The sequence below is a fragment of the Pygocentrus nattereri genome, chromosome 25, assembly GCF_015220715.1.
Source record: "Pygocentrus nattereri isolate fPygNat1 chromosome 25, fPygNat1.pri, whole genome shotgun sequence".
NCBI lineage: Eukaryota > Metazoa > Chordata > Actinopteri > Characiformes > Serrasalmidae > Pygocentrus > Pygocentrus nattereri.
In genome coordinates, this window is record NC_051235.1 from 14,345,145 (window position 1) to 14,372,215 (window position 27,071).

The following is a 27,071-nucleotide window of genomic DNA, read 5'->3' on the forward strand; positions in this document are numbered from 1 at the left end:
ATACCCCTCCAGGTCACACTGTCATTGCCCACGTGATAATTGAAGTCCCCCAGTAGGACAATAGAGTCTCCAGGAGGAGCACTTTCAAGCGTCCTTCCCAAGGCTGGGTACTCTGAAGAAGTAGAAGAAGCAGAAGTTTTATTGCCATTGTCAATGAACAGGATTCACAGACTAGGAATTTGCTTCGGCATGAAGGTGAAACATAAAAACAAGTAGTAATAGGCATGCAAAATTAAGTCCACATAAATAAATACTCACTGAACTGCTGATCGGTGCATAAGCACAGACAGCAGTCAGGACCCGTTCCCCAACCCGAAGGCATAGGGAAGCTACCCACCGGAGAAAACCCCAACATACAGGCACCGAGTTGAGGGGCTATGAGAAAGCCCACACCTGCTCGCCGCCTCTCACCATGGGCAACCCCAGAAAAGAATAAAGTCCAGCTCCTCTCAAGGAGATTGGACCCAGAGCCCAAGCTGTGTGTTGAGGTGAGCCCGACTATATCTAGCCGGTATCTCTCAACCTCGCGCACCAACTCAGGCTCCTTCCCCGCCAGTGAGGTAACGTTCCAAGTTCCAATAGCCAGTTTCAGCAACCAAGGATCAGAACGCCAAGGCCCACACCTTCGGACACTGCCCGATCCACAAAGCACCGAACCCCTACTACTGCCCCTCCCATTGGTGGTGGGTCGATGGGAGAGGGGACTCATGTAACCCCTTCGGGCTGGGCCCGGCCGGGCATCATGAATAAATGCCCGGCCACCAGACGCTCACTGGCGAGCCCCTCCCCCAGGAATTTTTGGATCACACTTTGTATGACCTGTCACCTAGGACCAGTTTGCCATGGCAGACCCTACCAGGAGCTTTTGCTCCAGACAACATAGCTCCTAGGATCATTCAAGCACGCAAACCCCTCCACTACGATAAAGTGGTGATCCATGAAGAGGAGTTGGGACACTGTATAAAACATAAATAAAAACAGAATACGATGATTTGCAAATCCTTTTCAACCTATATTTAGTTGAATACACTACAAAGACAAGATATTTAATGTTCAAACGGATAAACTTTATTGTTTTTTGCAAATATTCACTCATTTTGAATTTGATGCCTGCAACACATTCCAAAGAAGTTGGGACAGGGGCATCTTTACCACTGTGTTACATCACCTTTCCTTTTAACAACACTCAATAAGCGTTTGGGAACTGAGGACACTAATTGTTGAAGCTTTGTAGGTGGAATTCTTTCTCATTCTTGCTTGATGTACAACTTCAGTTGTTCAGCAGTCCGGGGTCTCCGTTGTCGTATTTTGCACTTCATAATGCGTCACACATTTTCAATGGGAGACAGGTCTGGACTGGAGACAGGCCAGTCTAGTACCCGCAGTCTTTTACTATGAAGCCATGCTGTTGTAACACGTGCAGAATGTGGCTTGGCATTGTCTTGCTGAAATAAGCAGGGATGTCCCTAAAAAAGACGTTGCTTGGATGGCAGCATATGTTGCTCCAAAACCTGTATGTACCTTTCAGCATTAACGGTGCCTTCACAGATCTGCAAGTTACCCATGCCATGGGCACTAACACACCCCCACACCATCAGAGATGCTGGCTTTTGAACTTTGCGCTGATAACAATCCAGACAGTCCTTTTCTTCTTTGGCCTGGAGGACACGACGTCCATGATTTCCAAAAACAATTTGAAATGTGGACTCGTCAGACCACAGGACACTTTTCCACTTTGCGTCAGTCCATCTCAGATGAGCTCGGGCCCAGAGAAGCCGGCAGCGTTTCTGGGTGTTGTTGATATATGGCTTTCGCTTTGCATGGCAGAGTTTTAACTTGCACTTGTAGATGGAGCGACAAACTGTGATTTCTGATTTCTGAAGTGTTCCTGAGCCCATTGGCAATAAGTTCAGAAACCAAAACATGATTTTGCAGTTCAGAAGCAGGAGCACACCAGTCTTTAATCAGTTGATCATGAGTGTTGCTGCTTTGTAAAGATGAAATCCTGTGACCACATTTGCTCTTTATAGATAAGACTGCCTTTTCAAGCCAACTGCAACTCATATATTAGGGCTATGAAAACAATTTAGTACAGACTTTATGCTAATAGTAAAAAGTCTGGCTTGTGGGGCTTTGCTTGCGACATGAATATCTTGTTGGTTGAAAAAAAAAGAAAAGAAAAATGTTTAATTGGAAACTATGTTTAAATAGAATTACTACCACCCAAAACATGTCCGTACAGCACAATTTCAAAAATGTTCCTTTCTTTATATAACCTTGCGTCCAAGAGCTAGTGTGGCTAATTAGGTTCCGACATGAATTTCTAATTGTAGGTTGAGGAGGCATTAGCATAGCAACTTGTATGCACTAGCCATAGAAGGAGCTCTTTATAGGCTGATTACTATAAATATCTTCCATGCTGAGGCACAGATATGAAGCCGTTTTAGAAGTTCAGCCTCTCAAGATCAGAGTTACTGAAAAGGACAGAACCAGACTAGCCAGTCGGTCTCAAATTTGTGTGGCTCAGTTGGTGCTGGAAGGGAGATTGCATTGAAGAGTTGCTTACACTTTTTTTTTAAACTTGGTCAAGGCTATTTTTTTCCTGTGCAGCTGGAAGAGTTGGATTGCATAACATATTTGTATCTGTAGACTCAACTAGCACTGAAAATGCTACCAATTCAGAAGAAAATGGCCAGAGAGTTATGGGTTAACCACTCGTGACCTCTGGGTCATTTGCTGTTGTGAGACGTGTCACCAAAGAAAATTACAAATCTTCACACACACGTCTTCATGATAAAGATGATTGGATTACATTTGAATCATGTTCACTAGAATAGTCATTAAATATGTTTGCAGTCAAAAGAAATTATACTTACTTTTTTATTCTATAAATCAGCACCAGCCCAGCCCCCATGATTAACAAACACTTGATCAGCATGTCAGCAGCTCAGCCATGGCAAAGAGCAATACACATCCAAAAATCACATTCTCTGTAGACGCCACACAACACACTTGACTTCAGCTTTCACTCCAACACCACTCACTTCACGTTGCACATGCTGTGGTGCAGTGTGGCACGCTTGGCCTGCTAAGCTCTCTCCCAAAAACCACAGAACTGGTTCGATTTCGGCTTGCTGTGACGCTGCTTTTGCTCTCTGAAATGTTTTTATCATCTAAATTTATGTCAACATAGCGTTTGATTTCAGAATCAAACGGTACTGTGATGGGTGGCACTGTTCAGGTCTGTAGCCTGCTCGCTAAAATAACAATAAGGTAGCCCATCAGAGTACAGATTCAAACACCACAGAATTAATTTTCTTAATTAATTAACTTTCTGGCCCTTCAGCAGTTGCATGACTTCACTCTCTCAGATTTTAATCGTTATTTTTGATCACCTCAATTTGTGTCAGTGCTCTAGATAGATAGAATCGAACATTCTATGGTGGCCAGAGTGACTAACACTAAACTGGCTCATCTCTCCTAGTTAGCAGCACTGTTTTTTGTGTGTGTGTATTTAATTAATGCCACATGTAATTGTCTACAACCCATTTTTAAATCCTGACATCAGTGACAGCCCTCTTGTGTTTTCAAACATTTTTCAAATATTATTTTGTAGGCATAGTCTATGTTTTACAAAATGGATATATATTTGCTGAAATGCTGCTGATCTCTCAGGGATGATGTTAGCAAACCCTGGGTAACTGGATTAGTTATCATGTTGCGCTACTAACTTTGCAGGGAAGCGCTGCATGTGGGGTCAGCACTGTCCTCTGAAAGTGTCTTGGTCAGAGAGACAGCCATGCGTGTGTGAGTGTATGCACATGTTGGAGAGGGCCTTGCTAGGGGGCCACACTTGCTGCTGCTGTAGCCTGTAAGGGTCATTAATAGCTGCTGCCATGTTTAATGGGTTCAGGAAACACTGCTACGCATCATGTCCTCTTTCATTAATCAGCTTGCCCTCGTGTTTTTCCCCTGCTCACCCTCTCCCTATTACTGTTTCTTTCCCCTCTCTCCCTTTTTCCCCTTCTCTCTCTCTCTCTCTCTCTCTCTCTCTCTCTCTCTCTCTCTCTCTCTCTCTCTCTCTCTCTCTCTCTCTCGCTCTCGCTCTCTCTCGCTCTCTCTCGCTCGCGCTCTCTCTCTCTCGCGCGCGCTCTCTCTCTCTCTCTCTCGCGCGCTCTCGTATAACACTACATTAGCCTGCAGTTCCAGTCCTAATTATGGACCCAAATCTTTCTTCTACAGGCCCTGACAGTGTAATCTATATTCAGTTAACCAGCATACCAGTGTATCCTGTGCTAATGGTTGGGTAACAGTAGTGTAGCCTTGTTGTGTAGGGCTGTTTTCTCAGGCTACCCAATTATTATTATTATTATTATTATTATTATTATTATTATTATTAGCACGCTAACACAAGGTAACACATTTAGCTTAATGGTTTGGATTTTTCCTCTTCAAATTTAGAAGCTTTTTTTCTGTGAGAAAAGAGAGAAATTTGTGTAAACTGTGGCTTCTGTGAACATACTGAAACGTTAATTAGGAAACAGAAGTTTAGATGTTTCTAATTTGCTTTAAACATCCATCAGGTCCAGCCATGTTGCAGACCGTAATGAATATCAATACTTTTGCCTTTGGTTTGATATCTTTGGTTTGATAGCACTCCTGTGGTGATAGGAATCAGGGATAGAGATTTCTGCATCACAAATATGGCCATTTTATTTAACAACCAGTGCCCATACATGTGAGTTTTTATATGTAATGTTGATCGTAATAAAATAGTAGAAAATGTGATTTTGAAATGTTATATTTTTTGGGTCCTACTCTGCCTTACAACACCCAGCTTTTATCTCTCCACAGTCTATATACTTCAGATACAGATTTTAGGTGTATAGAAAAATTATAATTAATATATTTCAGGCGTCAGGAAACATTTTTGACCATTTAATGTATTAAAATGTAGCTTTAGTGGTATTAAATGCTTTGGGACGTTTAACTTGGGGAATAGAAAATGAAAGCAAGAGATTCGTTAGACTTTCCTTTGAAATTGTTTACAAAGTAAGTTTTCAATCCCCCCCCTCCTCCTCCTCTCTCTCTCTCTCTCTCCCTCTCCCTCTCTCTCTCTCTCTCTGTCTCTCTCTCTCTCCTCCCCCCCTTGGTGCTGCTGTGGTTAGATAATGATGTTGAGTTTGATACTGGCACCTGTGGCCCCCACCCAGCTCTGAACTCCACTCCTCTCCGTAGCAGAAAGCAGCTATTCCCTCTCATTTGCATATTAACTGTTAGGTTGCCATGGCGCCAGGACAATTTGTGCCATGTGACTGCGTCAGCATGTGCCTGTATCTCCCCCTCTCTCCCTAGCTGCACATTACAGCCACGCATGCTGTTCTATCGCCCTGTGTGTCCATGTTTATGTGACACTGGATCTGTTTTTCCCATTCTTTCTGAGACATTCTTTCTTTTCTTCCATTTTCTTCCTTTTATTTTTCTTTTCTGTTAGTGAATGGTGATGCAGTGAAATTTATTGCGCAACAGAACCAGCTAGGAAACCTGTCCTTTAATCACACTTACACACACACACACACACACACACACAGAAAAATGAATTTTGGGTTATTCCAATACTTTTGAGAAAATTGGTAAGTTACTAATAAAGGCAGGTATAAACTGTAGGCTCAGTAAACATATATATATATATATATATATATATATATATATATATATATATATATATATATATATATATATATATATATATGTAAATATTAAAATTTTCATCACATCACAAAAACAGAGAATTTAAAATGGACTGCTGTTTGCTGGCTAGCTTCCATATATGGCCTGTATAGAGTCGGGAATAAACGATGAAACTTCGTCAAACACCTTTATTTCAGAAAAATAGAGGGATAGTTACACACATTTTCTAAGCCGCTTCTCCCTCAGGGTCGCAGGAGGGATAGTTAGTTTTTCCTTTATATGCCCTTTAAACAATTATTATATTATAGTTATAGTTAAATGAGTGTGTGTTGGCATAAATGTAATATTCTATGTATCACAGATTGTCTCTCATTTCTGTTGGCGTCGCTGTCACTTTCTCCCTGTGTAGTCCAAACTCCAAGGCGCTCTCTCTCTCTCTCTCTCTCTCTCTCTCTCTCTCTCTCTCTCTCTCTCTCTCTCTCTCTCTCTCTCTCTCACTCACTCACTCACTCACTCACTCACTCACTCACTCACTCACTCACTCACTCACTCACATAAACAGCTGCTGCACATACCGTAGTGTATTGGATCCTGTTTTACCTTGATTTCTTCCTTTTCTTCACAGGACATATTAGATTCCCTGTTTGTCTCTCAACTGACACCTAATGTGTTTTATAATGGAAAAAAATGTTTCTGCCACAGAACGGCCTTCATTGTAACTCTCTAAGTAATCAAGATTGATCTAACCTCATGGCCTCCTCGTCATTTTCTGAAAAAGACAGCAAATTCCACCATGTGAAGTCCTCAGTGATTCGCTAGAAGAAAATGATTCATGTATGCATAACCTTCCTTTCGTGAATGTGATGACTGATTATTTAGCAACAAAGCTACCTGTCCACACATTAGGGATGGTCAATTTGACGAAACTTTTGTACAACTTGGAAACAAGTCGAGATTTGAGCACAAGTGATGAATTTGCTTTGGTACATGAAATGAAGTGTGAGCCTACCAGCACCTCATTTACATCTCATTATCATGAAGCACACCATGCAGATGTTTTGGTAGGGAGCCAATAAAACAACAACATTCAGCGTCCTCTAAGACAATGGCTGAGCTCGTAGGTGCACTGCTGCCCTTACTGACCAAACTTTATACTGTCAAAATGTTTTTAAAGAATTCATTTTAAAATAAACAAAAGCTCTTTGTTTTTTAAGATGGTAGAATAATGTGATTGCGTAGTGTGAACATTCTCCTCAAATAACGGATTTAAACACTATTATTGCAGTATATAAGCTGCTTTTGTCCTAGCTGTGTTTTGTATTGTTTGGTTTTTTGGGCAGCGTCTGTAGTATAAAATAAAAGCAACTGGGACATGGAATAGTTACAGCTGTGGTTTATACCATTGTGCATACAAAATAAGTACATTTACTGTTGCACTTGATTGCCATGTGCACAAATTAGTAGGATTATTGTTATTTTCTTTTTTTATTCTTTTTTTGGTATTGTATATGATATCGATAGTTTGTTAGTTAAATGCAAATCAAGCGTTTTTTGTAGGTTGTCAAGCTTGAAATTCAAAGTTATTATTCTCAAATTTACGCAAAGATAAAATTGATAAGTAACAAAACTTTTGGTAAAATTTGTATGCACTCAATTTGTGATCAGATTCGACCATATGCAATTTACACAATATAAATGTATACAACATAATAGGTAGAAAGAAAGACATACAATAAAAAGGTACATATAAGGTACATTTCACTGGTGTGTACCTTTTTTTCAGTGATGTCTTTGTAAGATATTTTTGTTCCAATATTATGAATAGCATAAATAAAAAACCCAGAAAACTGCATACTTGGAGGGTGACCTTGGTGCTCAGAAGCCCTAAGCAACTGCATATACTGCATTTGGTGAGAAATGGCCCTGGGTGGTGTGATAATCTATATGACAGTGTACTGTGGATACTATAAGTACGTGTAGTGCACTAAACAAGTACATGGCCCTGTTTCAATACTTTTAAACATGCTCTCACCAACAACGCACTGCTTGGATTGCCCACCCTACGCTGATGTTCTCATAGATTCCTAGTTATTCCTAATACCAATATTACTGCTATTAATATTAGTAGTATAATCACTTGTAGGTAGTTTGACCAGAGGAGGATGGGTCACCCCCCTGGTGAGCCTGGTTCCTCCCAAGGTTTCTTCCTCAGTTCTGAGGGAGTTTTTCCTTGCCACTGTTGCCCCTGGCTTGCCCACCGGGGGGTTTCTGTACATTCTTACAGTCCTGTTGAAACTTTGTCTTTTCCAAAATTCTGTAAAGCTGCTTTGTGACAACATCCGTTGTAAAAAGCGCTATACAAATAAATTTGATTTGATTGATTTGATGTCCATCACACCTATGTTATACAAGTGGTCATTCACGGAAGAAATGTAATGCACTCGCTTCACCAACACACTTGACTAACTTGGCCTCAGACTTTGTAGTTAAAAAAAGTTTCTATGATTTGAATATACCATACTTAAATTGTATGAATCATTGCTTTGTCTAACTGTAGGCTTTGGTTTAAAGCCATAGAGTATTGGCTTTATTTTTATTGTTGCTAGCTATGTAGTCTTTAGCTTGCTAACTAGCATGCTCGCAGAGTAAATAAATGAAGGCAGTCATGTATAACAGATGGAGTAGCTTGCTATCTTAAACCCAGTGTGAATGTAGCAAATCTGATGTTTGTACGCCATTTTGGGGTTTGAAAACAGAAATGAAATAATTTCTGGACAAGTTCTGATGATAAAGTGGACATTTCTCTTCACTCGGCCCCCCTGCCTCTCCAATGGTGCATCTAATAAATTTATATGTCATTTTTTTAATGTTAAAACAGTGGAAGAAACTTTTTTTCTGAGGCAATTTTCCTTACATTGCCCTGCATGTACCTCTCTGACATGAATGGATTAAAAAAATTAGCCAGCTTTCTCTCAAAAAACGTGTTTCAGATGTCAGTCAATCTAATCGGAATCATTTCTTATAATAAGTGTCTACAAGGAAGGTAGTTTTTAGAGCCATTAAACGCTTCAAATGCCTGCTTTCTCTCCACCACTGTAAAGAATTCTGATGCTGTGCACTTCTCTAGAACATAGCATTCCACATCAAACCATTCTGAATGAATGTTTCCATGTTAATGATTTAATTATGCAGAAATTCTGAAAAACAAGTGGAATTCCCCTTTAAGATGGCATATGTGATTCCACTGAGGGGAAATGAAGGCCAAGTGGAGGAACATGTCAAAACCGGTATTGAAGTGGACAGCATGTATTACAAGATTTAGACTAATAATATAGGGATCCTCTAAATGGCACCAACAAGCAGTGTATATTAACTATATAAAATAGAGATTGTATTTACATAGCTAATTGGATGTCAGGGATATCAGCCCATTATGTTTTATTTTATTCATTTTTTTCCAATTCTTTGTATTTTTTCATCTTGTTCCTTCTTAAATTGCTTTTTGTTGTAAACATTGACACTCATAGCCTTTAAAAATATGTGAACTCGTAAACCTCAAATGAAATTAAATATCATGATCCATATTATATATTGTGAAAAGGACTTCAAGTATCATTTTATAGTTTTTCCCCTTTCCAGACACCAAATCCCGTCATATGGAAGCTGAGGCTGCTTGTGATGCTTATGCTGTGTCAGCTGTTTCTTGCTGTGCTTGTGTCCGCATATGTTGAGACTGAGGGTGAGTCAGTATAGAAAGTAACGTGTGAGTGTTTCTCACTTTGGGCACTGAGGGATGACATTCTCCTTCTTTCTCATCTCTTCTTTCTCACCTGCGAGAGAAATGAAGAATAGAAATCTCTCTCCTTGCTTTGGTATGATTTTGCAGTATGAAGTTTCACATCTCTTATTCACTTCCAGCGAAGGAGAAATATATTTGTCTGTGTGTATACAGATGGGCTGCACGTGTGAGACAGTTCCTCTTTGCCCTGGGCCTTGAAGCACCTCTTTGTCTATCGCTTTTCTCTCTAGTGAGGTACACTCTCCTTAAAGGGCCCATATCCTGCATTTTTTCTTTAGTATAGATTTTTCTCTGAGGTCTACTTCCAATGTTTGTGTGAGTTTATGTAGCAAAACGAGTCATAATTATTTTTACATCACAACTTTCCAAGCTCTTCCTATCCCTTGAAACAGGTTGTTTTCGTTACTGTGCCTTTAAGACTGATAGGTGTACATAACCTCTGTTCTGATTGGTTGCCCTGTATTGCTTCATACAAAATGTAGTCTGAGCTGAAAACTCCTCATACCTTAGACATGAACGGATGGAGCTGGACCACGTCGTGTTAAATAGCCAGACATATGGAAATATGTTGGTATTTATGACCTAACAAAAACATTGAATTCAACATTTCTGCAGCAAAGGATCCATATATGGATAGACTGTGTGGGCTGGAGAGTGAATGCTAAACTAATGTTTGCATACTATGTCAAATTCTTTAAATAAAAAGTTTTCAGAGGTGTGGGTCCTTCAAATACTATAACCAGTCTGGTCTGTAGTGCAAATAAGGACTATTGTGATGGGGGGGGGATCACCTAGGATAGACAAGCGATCGGATCTGTAACGTGGAACGAGTTCTGCTTTTGTTTTCTATATTAAAGGGCCAATATACTGTGAAACCATATTTTAATGACATATATAAATACTGTAAATTATAATTATTATGAAGTGTTAAGGTACTGTTCACTCCCTAGTGCACACAATCCACGTCAGTTTAGCTGAAACAGCCCGTTTCGAATTCACTGCTTTTGTGATGTCACGAGCCCATTCACCTGTTCAACCTGTAGGTGTTCAGCTCTGCTCACTGACATCGAAGTTTTAAGGAGCGGTTCGCTTTGAGTTACGTCACATGGCAACCAGTCAAAAGAGAGTCATTTACGACTTTAAGGGATGAACAGAAATTGTAAAATGGTCATGAAAAAAAAATAGATCAGATGGTTTCGATGCATAAAAGCTCATACTATCCGTGGACTTCATGGGAAAAATACAAAAATAATGTGGGACAAGAGCCTAAAGCTATAATTTGCTGTTGGGTGGAGAAGCAGTTTCTAAATGTAGATGCCTGTAGGAAAGGCAGTAAATGGCCGAGGGCGCGTGAGAGCGGAGATGCAGTATTTGTGGGGTTAAAGTTGTGAAAGTTAATGTAATAACTGCGAGCCCCCTCTGGTGGCCTTCGCTTCTTACAAAGAGCTAAAGAGAGCGTGTGCGTGAGTGAGCGAGCAAGGGAGAGAGAGAGAGAGAGAGAAAAACGAGTCCGGATTTTAACGACATCTCTAATATTCATGCTGATGCATTTTGATGCTTTGTGCTTTCATTTCGCTCCGCCGCTCGCGCTCGCTGCACACACCCCGGCTCGAGAGAGGAGGGGAGGGGAGCGAGGGAAAAGAAAGAAAGAAAAAAGCCAGTGGAAAAAGGAAAACAGGCTCCGAATCGACCGGCCGAGCTAGCACAAAAAAGCCTCTTTTTTGTGTGTACAAAGGAGGAGCAGCGGCGGCAGCAGGTCCCTACCTTCGCCCGAGATGTGAAAGGAGGAAGGAGCTGAGCGCGCGCGCGTGTGAGAGGGAGAGCGAGAGGTAGAAAAAGGAGGAAAAAAGACGAGGAGGGAGAGATCGCCGTAGTTCGCCGGACGGACGGTGGGAGTCGGCGGAGAAAAGGCGAGGGAGGCGGTGGAGGAGAGTGGCGGAAGAATGAGAGGAAGGCGGACGAGTGTGGCCGCTTTATTCGTCCCTTCGATTTTTCCGTCCCGGTGTAGTGGAGCTGCGAGCCGCCTGCGCTAGACCAGAATCCGCTGAGAGAGAGGGGAGGGAGGGAGAGGCAAAAAACCCGGCGAAAGGGCAAGGCTTTTGTTAGGCCGCTGGAGAGAAAGGGAAGAAGGGAAAACGAAAAGGAAAAAAATGTCTACGGTGAAGAGGCCGAGAGGAAGGGTGAGTGAGTGAGTGTGGTGTGGGGGGAGGTGGAGGTTGACTGGGGGGAGGTGGAGGAGGTTGGTGTGGGGGGAGGAGGGCCAGGCAGGAACTTGAAGAGCTACAGGCTCACACGCTGCAGACTGTACCGCGGCCGCCATCTTGCGCTAACTGCTGCTCTGCGAGCTGCTCGCGGCGCCGTCAGCGCGCCGAGCCGACGCGGCTAGCGCCAGTTAGCCTTTAGCTCCTCTGCTCGACTCCAGCTTCGCTCGCTCGCTCGCTCCGTCTGTCCCTCATGTGTGGTGCAGTGTTGAGTGCCCGACACTGCGTTCCCCTCTGCCCTGTGTATCATTGTCATTCATCGGAGGGTCCAGCGTGGTGGTCTCCCCTTTAGGGATGTGAGACGTGGTTGCCTGTGGAGGTTTTGAGTGACGGAGCAGAGCAGAGGGGAGAGATTGAAATCACTGCAGTGCTGGCAGCCTGTAATTTTAGTTATTTATAGATGTATTACACAGCTGCAGTGCTCTCACTTTGGTGCATTTTCCTTCTCTCTCTCTCTCTCTCTCTCTCTCTCTCTCTTCCACCCTCCTCCTCTACCACCACCCTCCCTCCACCCTCGTTCTATAGCTTTTCATTTCCTTTCCTCCCTTCCCCCTCTTTCATTCCTCCTGATTTTCCCTTATGCCTGAAATGGATTAGTAAGAATATTCCAGTCGAGGGTTCTTCCTTCTTTCTTTCTTTCTTTCTCTTTTTTTCTCTCTCTCTCTCTCTCTCTCTCTCTCACGTGAACTGCGTTATGCAGCCCATGTTTATCCTCCAGATGAATTACTGTTTATTTCCCCCTCCCCCTTCTTTTGTTTCGCTGCTTCCAGATAATTCCCTTTATTTAGCAGGCAGGAAAGCACATAGCAGGCCTGGCAGTGTGATTGGATTGGACTGTGTTTTTATAGGTTTTCTCTCTCTCTCTCTCTCTCTCTCTCTCTCTCTCTCTCTCTCTCTCTCTCTCTCTCTCTGTAATGAAATAAAGGCATTCATGTATAATTCACATTATGATCGTGTAGCAGGCTGGGGCTTGCTGCTGACTGTATTATTCATGCTGGATTGGCCGACATGCAGTCTATCCGTCTGTTTCTCACTTTTTTTTTTTTCTCCCTCTCCTTCTCTCTTTTTCTCCCTGCTTCTCTTTTTTCCTCTATTGAAACATTGTTTCTAACTTTGTAGCCTCCCTTTGAAGGAGAGAAGCCAGCCCAACTAGGCCAGTCAGTCTGACTAAAGCGAGTGAGACAGGGAATCGCAGAATCTTTAAATGGGATCAGAGGTGAAAAGTCAGGCCAGTGGTCCTGCTCTTTTTTCATTGTGGTTAAGATGAACGGTGAACTGCGTGACGACAGACGGCTCTGTTCAGAACCGTTTTCATATTGCTGCTAAAACCAAAACACTAGTATATTTGCGTGCTAGCGCTGTGCGTTGTCATCTGTGCCGGTGTATCATATTGACTTACTGTGATGCTTTTAGGTTGTAGACGTCAGTTAGCAGTATACTTGATGGCTGAATGATAGCAGTGTGCTTGATTGATGTTATAGAAGGGATCCGTTTGACAACCTAGTAGCTCAAGTAGCTTGTCTTTCTATGGTGAAAGGAATCGTACTATGTATGAATGTAGATAGTAAAGCATTTATCGTATTAAACCGCATGACTTACAGAGAGGTCTGCTTCCATCAGAAGGCTGTCCCTGATTGGCCAATGGCTTGGCCTTGTTTGATCCAAAAACTGTTAATTCTTCATCTGCTCTCAGAAAGTTTAGGTGTTCAGAATAAGTTACTGTAGTAATATATACTTGTAGAAAGTTATCCACTGTTGTGAGACAGAAGATCCAGAGTTTGATCAAACAAAACGTAAATATAGCTGGCTAAGCAAGAAGTCCTTCCTTCTGAGACAGGCCCCAGGACCTGGCTGTTAGGTTACATTTACTAGGTGCTTCACATTATTTTGAAAGAAAAGTGTAGTAAAGCGGTGTAACTTTAAACAACAGAACAGCCCAATCAAAACAAGCCATGCCAGGTCTGAAAGAGATATATATATATATATATATATATATATATATATATATATATTCTTTTAGTACTTAGTGACCTTATTATTGGTAACATAAATATTAGGGATGCATCAATACCATTTTTTCATACTGATGAGTAGGAGTACGAGTAAATGAGTACTCATCGGTACTGGGTGACGTACCATACTGAGTAACCTACTTAGAATTAAGTAGTTGGTGTAAATGAGTGCAACCTACCTTAACAGTTAAATCATTGAGGTCTAGCTCTGATACATTAGCTACTTTGGATTGAGTAGCGCTGCAGTGGAGAACAGGTGAGTTTTGTTTCCCATCAAAAATGTGCCTCTGTACAGCTAAATCACTTTTCATAGTTTTGAACCCCAATCTGTCAGCAGGAATCACATCTGAGGAACTCACTTGTGGAATTTTTAGGCCTGTAGTAGCTGAATGTCCTCTAAAGCCTTACACAGACTGTGTGATTTTTAGAAATTTTATTCGCTGGTGACTCCCACTGTATGTTTGAAAAGTACATTGTGTTAGACAAAGCCTACAATTTTTATGCCCTCACTGGTTTATGCTACATGAAACACTGTCCATGAACGATTTCAAATAAAGCTGTTTCATTCAAAATAATACACTATGTGCCGAGTACTGAGCAAAGAGAAACTGAACAGCGCTGCTAACACTGCGCACTGAACCTGAATAGTGTTGTGATACAGGAGTGTGTATATATACAGGGCACTGTATATATGGTGCAAGTTACCCATGCCATGGGCACTAACACACCCCCACACCATCAGAGATGTTGGCTTTTGAACTAAATTCCTTGCAACTGCACGTTGAGAAACGTTGTTCTTAAACTATTGGACTATTTGCTCACGCAGTTGTTCACAAAGTGGTGAACCTCACCCCGTCCTTGCATTGTGAATGACTGAGCCTTTCAGGGATGCTCCCTTTATACCCAATCATGACACTCACCTGTTTTCAATTAAGCTGATCACCTGTGGAATGTTCCCAACAGGTGTTTTTTGAGCATTCCTCAACTTTCCCAGTCTTTTGTTGCACCTGTCCCAACTTCTTTGGAACGTGTTGCAGGCATCAAATTCAAAATCAGTGAATATTTGCAAAAAACAGTTTATCCGTTTGAACATTAAATATCTTGTCTTTGTAGTGTATTCAGTTGAATATGGGTTGAAAAGGATTTGCAAATCATTGTATTTTGTTTTTATTTATGTTTTACACAATGGCCCAACTTCACTGGAATTGGGGTTGTAAAACAGTACGGTTTGTCTTTACAGTCAATCACTGTATTAATATTTATACCTCATACTTTTGTTCAGCCAAACAGAGTAAAGTCGACATGTATGGACTTTGGTAGGAAATGTTGACTCTTGCCTCTGTTTCTCCAGCTTTCGTATTGAGGAAGCAGTTTTGTTTGTGTGTATGAAAAGGGGCTAAAGTCACACAGTGTAGGTGTGGTGGGAGTTTACCCAAGTGATGTTTAAAGTGACCAGTGACTTTGTGTCTGACCATAATGGATTCAGTGATGCTTCTCTGTGAGAGCAGAGCTTCCTTCCCTGCCTTTGTTTATTAGCACGGCAGCATACACTCGGCTTGTATCACAGCGGGTATCAGAATGTTGGTATCGGTAATTTCTTATGAGCATGATTACGAGTAAATGAGCCTGGAATCAGCCCGATACCAGTATTGTTATTGATGCATCCCTGATAAATATCATACTGTGCTAATTTTCTGTATTTGGAAAATGTCATGATATTGAACTTAATCAGTATCAATGTCGCTCACTTGTAACATACACATCAAAGTTATTCTGCCAAAGCTGCTTGCATGAGCCTGCTGTCTTACCCTTGTCTTCTAATGTACAAAGCTGTCCGTGTGATAGAGAGGGCCGACTGCATTGTGGAAAAACAGAACAGTAGCAAAAATCCCGATGCATTAGCTCAAACATGAAGGATTTCCCATGTTTTTCTTTTAACACAGAGTGTGTGGGTAGTATCCACAAGCTGTACTTTCACACCTGCCCTCTTGTGCTAAAACGAGCTAATCTCAAGACTAAGTCAGAGTGAACCAGTTACGGTTGTGTGCCTTAGGCCTGGAGTTCTACACTCTGCATCAGGCTCATTCAAGAATAACTGGGTGTTCTAAAACTAACCTTTAAATTGAAGGTGGATTTGTTTTCAGGGTGTGCAGACTTGAGCGCTGGAACTGGAGCCTGTTGATTTAACTGCTAAGCTAAAGGGAGAATGTCTGCAGTCTAGCTGGAAAGCCGATCCCAGTATTATTTTGAAGGAGCTCAATTTGTAGTATTATCATGGTGTTGTGATGCAGCCTACGTGAATATGATTACAGTGAAAAGAACATTGTGTTCCTTTGAGGGCAGTTCACTGCAGGAGGAAAAAGTACAAACATCTGCACGATGAGCTCAATAAACATAGACGAGTGAGAGCTAAGGTATAGGCCATTATGTGAATAGACCCGCTGTACTGCCACAAAAGGTATTTTGTAAAGATTGATGTAGTTATTCAACACCAAACATAATTATTTGGAGAGAAGCTATAGATGACTCAGTTTCAGTCTTTCTGAAGATTTCTGCAGATGAGGTGTACGAATGGGAAGAACCTCTTAAAATTTAAAGGATTAGACACATTTTACAGCTTCTAAACCGACTCAAGCTTCTTCCTAGAATCGTTTGTTCGTGCTAAGAACCGTTTCGGATCCTGGTTTAAAAAATAAACATGAATATGTTTTAATGTTTACATGTATTCATAAGATCTCTCTCTTTTCCTTCTCTTTTTCTCAAGCCTCCTAAGAACACTAATGGTTCAAGCAGTCAGGTACGGCTGCTCAGCCCGCCAATGAAGAGTAGCTCATCCTCATCATCTTCTTCGTCGTCGTACTTGTCTCTGTCAGAGAAACGAGTGCAGAAGCGGCAGCAGCAGCAGCAGATGGAGTCGTCCAGTTTAGAGGACAAGCAGCAGAAGGCAAACCGAATCATCTCTGAGGCCATCGCTAAAGCCCGCGAGCGAGGGGAGAAGAACATCCCACGTGTTATGAGCCCTGAAAGTTTCCCCAGCTCCTCCCAGCATCATGGGCACAGGTCATCGGCCTCCAAATCCAAAAACAAGGACAAAAGGAAGGCCCGTATCGTAACTTCCTCCAAATCCAAACAGAAGACCAAGATCGGGTAAGAGTCGCTTCTCTCAATTTCCTCCTGTGTTACCCCAGACTGTTGCTGCTGTTTTTCTTTGTCAGTGGGCCTTTCTGGATTATATGGGGTTGTACTTCAGGCCAGTTTTAGTGCTCTTTGTTTGCTTGCAGTTTTAACTGAACTCTATGGATATGGGAAATTTTACTGTGCATAGTTGGGTTTGCTTTTCTATTTGTTGTGAAGCAAAGATCGTCTGTGTTCTAATCAGAGACTGAAGCTTTTTGTAATTTTTTTTTTTCCTTGTTTTTTTGTTGTGTGCATAGTTCTTAGTCACAGCTGCTGACTAGAAGTAGCAGGGCTCTTTAAAAGGCATTCTGTTGCTGCCAAGATGGCAGGAGCAAAGTTCACTCTATTTACTGCCTGGTAACTAGTGCCTGGCTGCTTTTACAAGAGGGAGGTAGAACAAGAAGGAGGAAAACCAAAAATGGATTGAGATGATGGATAGGAATATTTGAAAAAGATCTAGGTAGTGTATCCAAGATTTGGAATGATGTGATGTTTGACTTTTTCTTCATTTGTAACCTGGCTCTTCAGTATTTGAGGTTCACTTTAAGGCTCACTCTCCAGTTCAATTTTGCCCGTCCTCCTTTTCGATCGCTTAACTTCTGAAAAGCGACCCATGATGTACAGTGGTGTTTTGAGCAGAATATGCACCACCATCTGAACACAGTGTAATCTAGGAGTATTGAAGTCAGCACAGTTTAGTGATTTTCTTTCTCAAATGCACCTCATCACTTAATTACTAGGTTTAGTAGGAGTGGTTTAACAGAAGTCAGCAAACCATGCTGGATTCTGGACCTTCAGGCTGGGATTTGAGACTCTTAATCTAACGAGAAAGTGTATCCAGGTGTGGGGCTGTGAAATTCTGTGGCAGGTTTGCTTGACTTGGGCAAAACTAATTTTTTGTCCAGTTTGTACCTGATATTTTTTAATGAAATCTAAACTACACTCAGCATTGTTTAAAAAAATGATAGCACTACAGTCTTTGAGCAATAGTCTGATGTGCTTGATGAATCCAGACATTCATGCAAAATTGATTACAGGTGAGGTATTTAAAAAAAAAACAAAAAAAAAAACCCTCCAGTCTTTTTGCTGTTCTGTTCAGTTCCCTGTGGAACAGAGGCAGATTTGTAGCACTATTCAGCCGTTCGTGATAATGGCTAGAACCGTCTGTGTCTAACTTGAAAGTGACAATAGTGTGATGATTAGTTTCTGCAGAAAAGCCTTTCAAGTGAATATCTGTGTGCTTAGTTTATTGGTGAGCATGCAGGAGGTTTTCTGTCCACTTTTCTGCGTGATCATTTTTTGCAGTCTCGTTGTAAGACAGTAACAAGATTGTACTGGTGGCTATATGCAAAAGAAGGACCACTGACACTGGATCAGTTTGGCCTTTTTAGCACGCTGTCTGCGAGCATTGGAGAAACCAGATCCTAGATCAGGACTTCCACCTTTACGTCATTAATAAATGCAGACTCCGGTGTCTGAGGAATTAGGAGAAATTAAACCTTTGGTTCATAGTTGACATGAGTGGCAAAAAGAACGCAGAAGTGCTGGCATCTCAGACTGAGTGCTGTCTTTACAGTTAATGATTTTTGTGAGATCAGCACAAGGAAAAATGGCAGCCTCAGATAATAATGTTGTTTTTGTTTTGTTTTTTTTCCCCCCTTTTCCATTACTCTAATATGGGCGTTAGCAATGCAGCAGTAGAACATTAGGGCTGGATGAAAAATCAAGTATGCTTTCTTGCACTAATGCCTCAGATCTTTGTTAGCAATGACTTAAACCTGTACTGAAAGAATATACTGAACAGGCTATCACTTAGCATTTGCGTTGTCCAGAGGCTCTGAAGTGACATTATAGTGGCATTCACATTATGGCTATAGTAGCAACAGCAGCAGTAAAATGGGCCTTGCTGTTAGTCAAAGCACAAGAGAGACAGCAGTTTGTTTGTTTTTGTACATGATCTCAGTCATAGGCTGTGAGAGAAACATAGAAAAAGTTTAGATACTTGAAATAATTATTTTTGATGTTTGTATGTTATGCAATATATGAAATCACAAGCTACTCTATTTCTGGTCCTGCTTTGATTGTGTGCTGTAGCCCATCTGTTCCCATGCACAGTTTGCGTTTGCTCTTTTGCATTTCAGTGTCGGCTGCTCTCATATAGATATATTTTTTTGGATGTTGGACCGCTTTCAACCTAGCAGTGACATTGGTGTGTGACTTTGTACACTTGTGACAGCATCTTGCCCTCTACCATGTCACTGTCACTGCTGTGTTGAGGGTCTGCCACACGAATAATATTGAGGGTCTTCCACATCAATATCTGTTCAACAAAAACTGATCAGTGAAGAAGGAGTAAAGGATGAAGGTGAAAAATTGTGAATGATAACAGATCTGAAAGTCTGAGTTGGACTTCCTAGAGTGCCTAATGGCACATTAGAATACATGCTTCAAATAAAGGTAATGTTGAGATTTTTTCACTGAGGTACCAAAACTTAGATGGCCAGACTATTAACTAAAAAAAAACAAAAATGATGAAGTGGCTTGAAACCATTTTCTGCTACTTGCAGTAAGCGACATGCCACCAAAACCATGTACTAAATACACAACTGGTTGAAAACTTGTATAAATACCACTGGTTAAAGTTGTCATTACCAGAAACATTAGTGCATTCAAAGGTGAGAGAACTAATAGATACTTTGATGTATTAGAGCAGTATGAAATTGAAGCATATTCACCACCCTATAAATTATTTCACATAAGGAGTCCAAACTAAAGCAGTTCAGAATGGTATACTGTACTGTGTATCCACAGGTCGGTGTGGGCACAGGCGTACCCAATCAAATGTGAAAAGAATATTTATTAATATTTTTTTAAATTTTAAAGGTTTTTTTTGTTTTTTGTTTTTGTTTTTATGGAATGGAATTTATCTCTGAGTGCTGTCGTTATATTATGGCCAAATCATTACGTTTTCCCCCAAGCTCTACCTTCTTTTCTTTGGCCCTCTAATCACTGTTTAGAAAGTGTTGCCTTCTACAGTTAAGCCTTTAGTTTATCAGCACAACAGTGTTTTAATTTGAAGATCTAATTGCAGTTAAAAGTGCCATTTAGCTCATGTCAATTTCTACTCATCCAGTGCCAAAACTATTTTAATATAATTTTTAAAATATTGTCGTTTATTTTCTTGTGAATTTGGTACTTGCAGTGTTCTTTTTACTCCAAAGACAGAAATGAGCTTTGTGAAAATGGCAAAGTTAATGTCTAATGTGATGACGGTGAACTAACAGGACATGAATGGATTTTATGTTTTCATGCCATCCGTAACAGCAGTAACTGGACTAGAATAGCCAGGATTAGGTTTTAAGTTTACTGTTTTCTCTGTACATATCAGCTGTCTGATTTTCACGCATGTTCTGTCATCTTTACTGGGTCAATATGCCTGTGGCGAGCAGATGAATGATTTATAGTGAATGCTGTTAGTAGTGTATATGTGAGTCTAGCATCATGATCGATTGCTATTGTTTTCTATCACCATAGTGCAGAGGCATTGGAATAGGTAGAATGATGACCGTCATCTATAAGGACTAACCTGATATAATGACATTGCATGAGATTAGTGTGTTTGGATATTGTGTCCGCCCACCCACTTTTTCACAGATCTACCCAATAATGTATTTTTGCGAATGCCACTGATATGCACATATCAAAATAGTCATTTGACTGCATGTTAAAGTAATTGCCAAATTATCAGATCCTGTCAAAGTTGATCATAAGCCAGTATTAACACACTATAATATTTTAATTGTGATAAAGTAGAGTAAAAAGCAAAATGTGTCAGTTCAAAATGTCACATCATTGTTCTCACTCCGAAATGAACCAAGTTTACTGTCTTATTATTTGAGTACCGTAATCTTTCCTCAGTTGTGCAGAATACCAGATCAGGTTGGTTTCAGGTTGGACTGTGGGTTAAAAAAAATAAGAGTAATCATGTATGTTAAACTAAACCAGAATAAACCAAAAATATCCAGCTGACAGAGGTCCTCAGGTCTAAACTGACCGCTGATGAAGGACTAGAGGACGGCAGAACAGATAGTCAAACTCACTGAAAAGACTCAGATGATTCTGCACTCTCAAGGCATCTGTATTATGTATAAAACTGTAGCAACCCTGTATTAAATGCTGGAACATTGCTGTGAGGTTTTGATCACATTTATCCACAGAAGCATAGTTGCGCTCAAGTACTGAAGTTGGATGATTACTTCAGGATCACAAACCAGACTCCAGCACATCCCGAAAGTATTTGATGGAGCTCCTCCAGAGAACACTGTTCCACTGCCCATTGCTGGGGGTTTTCATACCCCTATAACTGGCTCTTAGCAAGGTAATCTTGGGCTTATGTGTGGCTGCTCCAAAGCACGGCATTCTAGGTAATGCTTTTCTATGCAGAGCTTGTATAGCTTTGTGTGTGCAATTGAACACCTGTGTCAGCTATGAGTGCACCTAAAAGTAGCTGAATTAGATGGGTTTTCTGTTTTGCTTTTGGATATATAGTGTATTATAATACTCAGCTGGTCTGATTTAACATGTAAAGAGCGTTATTTTCAACACTACCAGCATTTATTTTTATTAATTTATTTACATTGTGCTACAGATTCTGGTCTAGACCCTTTGCAAGCAGCTGTATCTGATCAACTAAATGAGCAGCTCAAGTCGTATCATTTCTCACAATACCAAACAGACTGCTAATGACATTGCAGCTAATGTCATTACAGAGACTATATTCACTTAGTACAAGGAGAGGTTTGTTGCAATCCTGGTAGTTACTACATATGTCTTTGATTTGGGCTTAAGACTAATGTTAAAGAGTGTAATTTTGTACTGTCCAAGAACTTTTTTATACAGAAATGGAGTCATAGTAAAAAGAATGGCCAACTCTTGGAGGCAGAGTTGAAATTATGACATTATTTAAACTTTGAGTGGAGGTGTGGAGCATGCCACAAAGCTGGACACAGCATGCTTTGTGTATTAAACAATGGTAAAGCCTCTCTCTTTCTTATGATGAGTGCCCCTAAAGGAGTAGTTCACTGAAAATTGGATTTATCCAGATTTCCCCCCTTATTCCAAATGTAGTTGTTTAGCAAAGTGTTTGATATTTGGAGTTTGCTCCCTTAGTTTTGCACTGGAAATGCAAGACCAGTATGCATATTGAGTGGCATTAACGTCCATTACTTGTTAGCTGTATTACTCTCGAAGCTTCAGTGCTAAACTAAATAAATCAAACTTCTGACTTCAAACATGTCTTGGCTGATCGCCTCCTTTTGGGCTGAGCAGAAAAATTGTACCGACTTGCCATTGAATACTTGTATTTTTTGGTAAACCTTTGCATTAAGCCAAATGGAGATTGTTGTCTAGGCTGTAAAGAATTAATTTGGGCTTTAATCTTTTGTCCCTTTTGATGCTCCCTCTGTCTGAGAGTGGTCTTTAAAGTTAGTTATGTTATAGGAGAAGATGCTGTCTCTGGTTCTTAGTACAAGCATATTCAGCATTCCAGGTGATCTGGGGAAGAAAGGCAGCGTGTGTGAGTTTTCTGCGCGGACTCTCCATCTAGGCTGAATGGATTAGCTCTCTGACTGACCCAAATTCTTTAGCAGTAGTCTAAGTGAAAGCCAAACAGGATGTATGTTGTGATTGAGTTTTATCTGTGGACTTTGTGATTTACCTTCACTAGCTAACATGCTGTTAACGCATGGGGGGGGGGGGGGGTGATGATGATATACTGATCTTACTGGATGTTGATCTTACTGGCCATTTATGCCTTTGGTTATGTTCACATGGACACTTTGGTATTCATACAACAATGCATGTCTTGCTTGCTGTTGGTATAAATGACCATCAACAGACAACAGGTACAAACACATGACAATGCGCCAATATTATGCATCCATTCATCAGATAAATGGAGACGGTTTGAGACGGTCAGTTAAAACATGCGTTTTCACAACTAAGCTTTCTAATTTGAAAGTTTCTTGCTCACATGGATGTTCACCCACAACAAATCAGTAACATGTATTGCTGTTGTTTTTTTGTTTTTTTCTCATTTGAATCGGGTCCTTGTGAATGCAGCCTTAGCCTGCTTTTTCACACAGAGTACAGTGTACACATTTTAAAAGTAAAGAAAGCAAAAATATGGCACTGGTTTCAGATCAGTGCTTGGAATTGGCAAAATCTGCGGCTCAGTATCAGTAGACAAAAAGAATGATGTCCCTACTTTTCCACAGATTTCAAAGAAAATGTTCTTTTTCAGTGATACCCAATGTCAAACACTGAGGTTCTGCAGTGTGGTAGTCCCAGAGTGACCTGTCAGCTGTACTCCAGTTATGAGCTGTAGCGAGCTTATTTTAAGGCACCAGAATTGTAGAGAGTGCTGTATAGAACATCATTTTCATTTTGCTCATGATGATGCAATTCCAGCATGTCACTGCTGCTGTGTCCAAATGCTCCACAGATGGAGTTCTTATCAGTACGTTTTTAGTCGATGACTATTTTGTCATCAAAATACTCCCACCTGCTGCTGCCAGAATGAGAGCAGATAGGAATCAGCTTTTGTTTATGGTGTGTTAACGGTCACTGTAACAGTCATGTTGTTATAAATGAGACCAAGGCTAAGGTTAGCCTAACTGTGAACATATCCAGCGTAAACAATGGCAGGTCTTGGTTCACTTGCCCAAGAGCCTCACTGTTTCCTAGTTAGCTCATGCTAAGGATTGTAAGTAAAGCCTGACCTGTGTATTGACTCAGATAAACTCAGGAGAGGAAGAGCCCTGTGTCATAGCAGATGTGAGTATTTGATCCAGGCAGGTAGAAATGGCCTTTTGTAAAAATTGTTGGCTGTGTATTTCTTTCTGTAGGGCACTGCTTGTTTGAGCATTTTTTTATCATATTTTGGCCATCTTGATTGAAGTTCTAAATTAAAAATAGCTTACTTTAAATAACCTAATTGACGTCATAGAAAGGCCTCACTGTCTGTTCCTAGATAAACTCGGTCTTGCTCATTGAGCATGGGCTAAAGAGCGGAGACCCACTGACCTGCTTTTCTCTGCATTACACCACACTGTAACACTGCCAGCAGCACTGTCCTTGAGCCATCTCAGAGACAGAAAGAGGGAGAGAGGGCCAAGGAGCGACACAGACATAGGCTCAGAGTGATGAGATGGAGAGGAATGTATCACACCTTTTGATGATTGCATCGATTGGCTGTGGGTGTTTGGCTGTTTTCGTTATTTTTAGGTGCCTCTCTCTTTTGCTGTTGGTGTTACTGCACTTTATTGTTGGTAGCAGAGATGTGGGTGTGCATGAGAGCATGCTGAGTGTATTTTTGAGTGTGTATGTGTGCATGTATATATTAGCTTCTAGAACAGTGAAAATTTTTTCGTTGCAGAGAGCATAATTACTGCTGTTTCATTGGATTCAGGGCATCACAGTATGTGAAATGTAGAATAAAAATTGTTGGGTATTTTAATAGTAGTATTTAAATGTTTCATGTGGGCTCAGGCAATATCTAAAAATAATGAACGCAATATTTTGTAATTAAAAAATGGTGGTTGCTGATTGTATTGCCCACCCCGACGTCTCCCCACTGCAGCTTTGACCTATTTTGTTCCATTTTTTTGTTTGTTTTTTTTTTTTTTTTTGAACATCTGCTTTAATGAAAATATTTTATTCAAACACACATTGACTACTAAAATACTGAAGAACTTTTTTTATAACTTTTTTTTCTGTGTGCCAAGCATACTAGCAAAGCCTTTTGCAACAAAGATCAATATCGCAGTAAATATTAGCATGCAATATATTGTGCAGCCATGAGTATTCAGCACTTTATCTAGATCCTGACCTTGTATGTAGTAAGGCTAATAAAAATAAAGCATTATTTTCTGAGTTTGTCTGCTGCTTGCCAGTTTGTCTTCTATTTATTCTTAATAAAAAAGTACTGTTCTGTTATTGACAGTTTACTGTCAAAAGCACCCTGAGCCTTTTGTTAGCTTAAACAGCTCAAATGGTTAAGGCGGTGTTGTCCATCTCCTTTATAACATACATTGTTAGTAAAGCTAATCAGTCATGAGTCATCAGTGAAAAGATTCCTGGTTATGAGCAGATTGTATGGCACTAATACTAACCTGTATTTTATGATGGTACCTGCCTGCCTGCCTCACAAGCGTGTTTTGCCCTGTGTGAAGTTGACTATGATTTTCTAGTAAAGTTAATTAAATGTTAAGGTTAAGATTCAACATAAATACATCTTCCCAGAGAAAGTTCAGTCAAATAAAGATCAGAGTTGCTGTTTGTTTAGTCTCTAACATGGCATCCCAGTTAACAACCTTACGATGCTGTGGAGAATCTGACACTCTAAGTTGGTCTAATAATCTTTAATAGACTTTTAGATTGAATAAAGTGGCCAGGTATGATAAACACAAGAAATTTCTCACTGTGTACAATCTTCCCTGTTGGTGGCTATTTCTTCTTTATTAAGCTGGTGGAACACAATTGTGCACTGTGTCAGCCTCTAGTGGTATTATGCAAATGCTCAGTTTTATGTGGCACTTTATGAGCCTGAAAATATTTAGTATGTTTTTGAAAATATCATATGTAATAATTCACTATATTGCCAAATGTATTCACTCACCCATCCAAATCATTGAATTCAGGTGTTCCAATCATTTCCATGGCCACAGGTGTATAAAACCAAGCACCTAGGCATGCAGACTGCTCCTATAAACATTTGTGAAAGAGAGATTGTTCCAAGTGTAAAGTTTGGTGGAGGGGGGATTATGCTGTGGGATTGTTTTTCAGGAGTTGGGCTCGGCCCCTTAGTTCTAGTTAAAGGAACCCTTGATGCTTCAGCAGTCCAATAGATTTTGGACAATTTCATGCTCCCAACTTTTTGGGAACCGTTTGGAGATGGCCCCTTCATGTTCCAACATGACTGCACACCAGTGCACAGAGGAAGGTCCATAAAGACATGGATGAGCGGGTCTGGTGTGGAGGAACTTGACTGCTCTGCACAGAGTCCTGACCTCAACCCAATAGAACACCTTTGGGATGAATTAGAGCAAAGATTGTGAGCCAGGCCTTCTCGTCCAATGTCAGTGTCTGGCATCACAAATGCACTTATGGAAGAATGATCACAAATTCCCATGAACACACTCCTAAGCCTTGTGGCAACCCTTCCCAGAAGAGTTGAAGCTGTCTTGCTGCAAAGGGTGGGTCGACATCATATTAAACTCTATGGATTAAGAATGGGATGTCACTCAAATTCATATGTGACCGAATACTTTTAGGAATATAGTGTATGTAGGTTATTATATTGCCCAATCTGTGTGTGTGTGTGTGTCTGTGTGTGTGTGTGTGCGTGTGTGCTTATAAGAGGTGGGGGCAGTATGTCAGTATTTTATTGTGATAATGTTGTATTATGCCACAATACTCTTCCTAGCATATCATGAATATCATTGTCAATACATAAAGAACACTGACCAACTACATTTCATTACAAAGAGTGTAATTGAAGTGTAATAAGCTAAATTAAGCATTGGATGATCATTGTACTTATAATTTTGACAGAATATTGCAGTACTGGAGCTTATTCTGTTCAATGTTAACACACCTCAGAAAAAACTAAATATTGTGCATAATATGACAATGTTGTAAAAGTATTCTGATCTGAACTCTTGCCATATCTCCAACCCATAGTGCTTACACACAAAGGCGGCCCTTTGTGGTGGAGTGTTGTCACCAGGGATGAGTCAGAATAATTGAATATTCTAGTAATCATGGAACTCAGTATGCACAGCTAAACGTCAATCTCAAGCTCATCTTACAACCTAGTAATACAGACTCAGTGTAATAAATTCACCTCGTAATGTTAAATGTAATCCAGGTAAACTATTCACAAACTCGCTGTCATCTAAAATGTATGAGGTGAAATACACTGTGGCTAGACTAGGAATATTGGTCTACATATTGAATTTATTGTCTGTTGAATATAGTACAGTAATAGCAAGGTGCTAAGAGGCATTGCTCTCTGCTTTTTTTTGGGGGGGGGGGGGGCGGGTGATGATGGCATTATTAGAATATTTTTAG

At 40.5% G+C, this 27,071-nt stretch overlaps 1 protein-coding gene across 7 annotated transcripts in view; it reads left to right on the top strand.

The window, feature by feature from the left end:
- Positions 1 to 27,071, top strand: part of chd9 (chromodomain helicase DNA binding protein 9) — a 97,948-nt gene that overhangs the window by 28,274 nt on the left and 42,603 nt on the right. For 6 of the 7 annotated variants that reach the window (XM_017693199.2, XM_017693200.2, XM_017693202.2 and 3 more), the window contains one exon: positions 16,528 to 16,910. In XM_017693199.2, the coding sequence (XP_017548688.1) occupies positions 16,528 to 16,910 (383 nt within the window). Of the gene's footprint in view, positions 1 to 10,967; positions 11,671 to 16,527; positions 16,911 to 27,071 lie in introns of those variants that run through there. The other variant, XM_017693204.2, reaches the window with a different exon arrangement.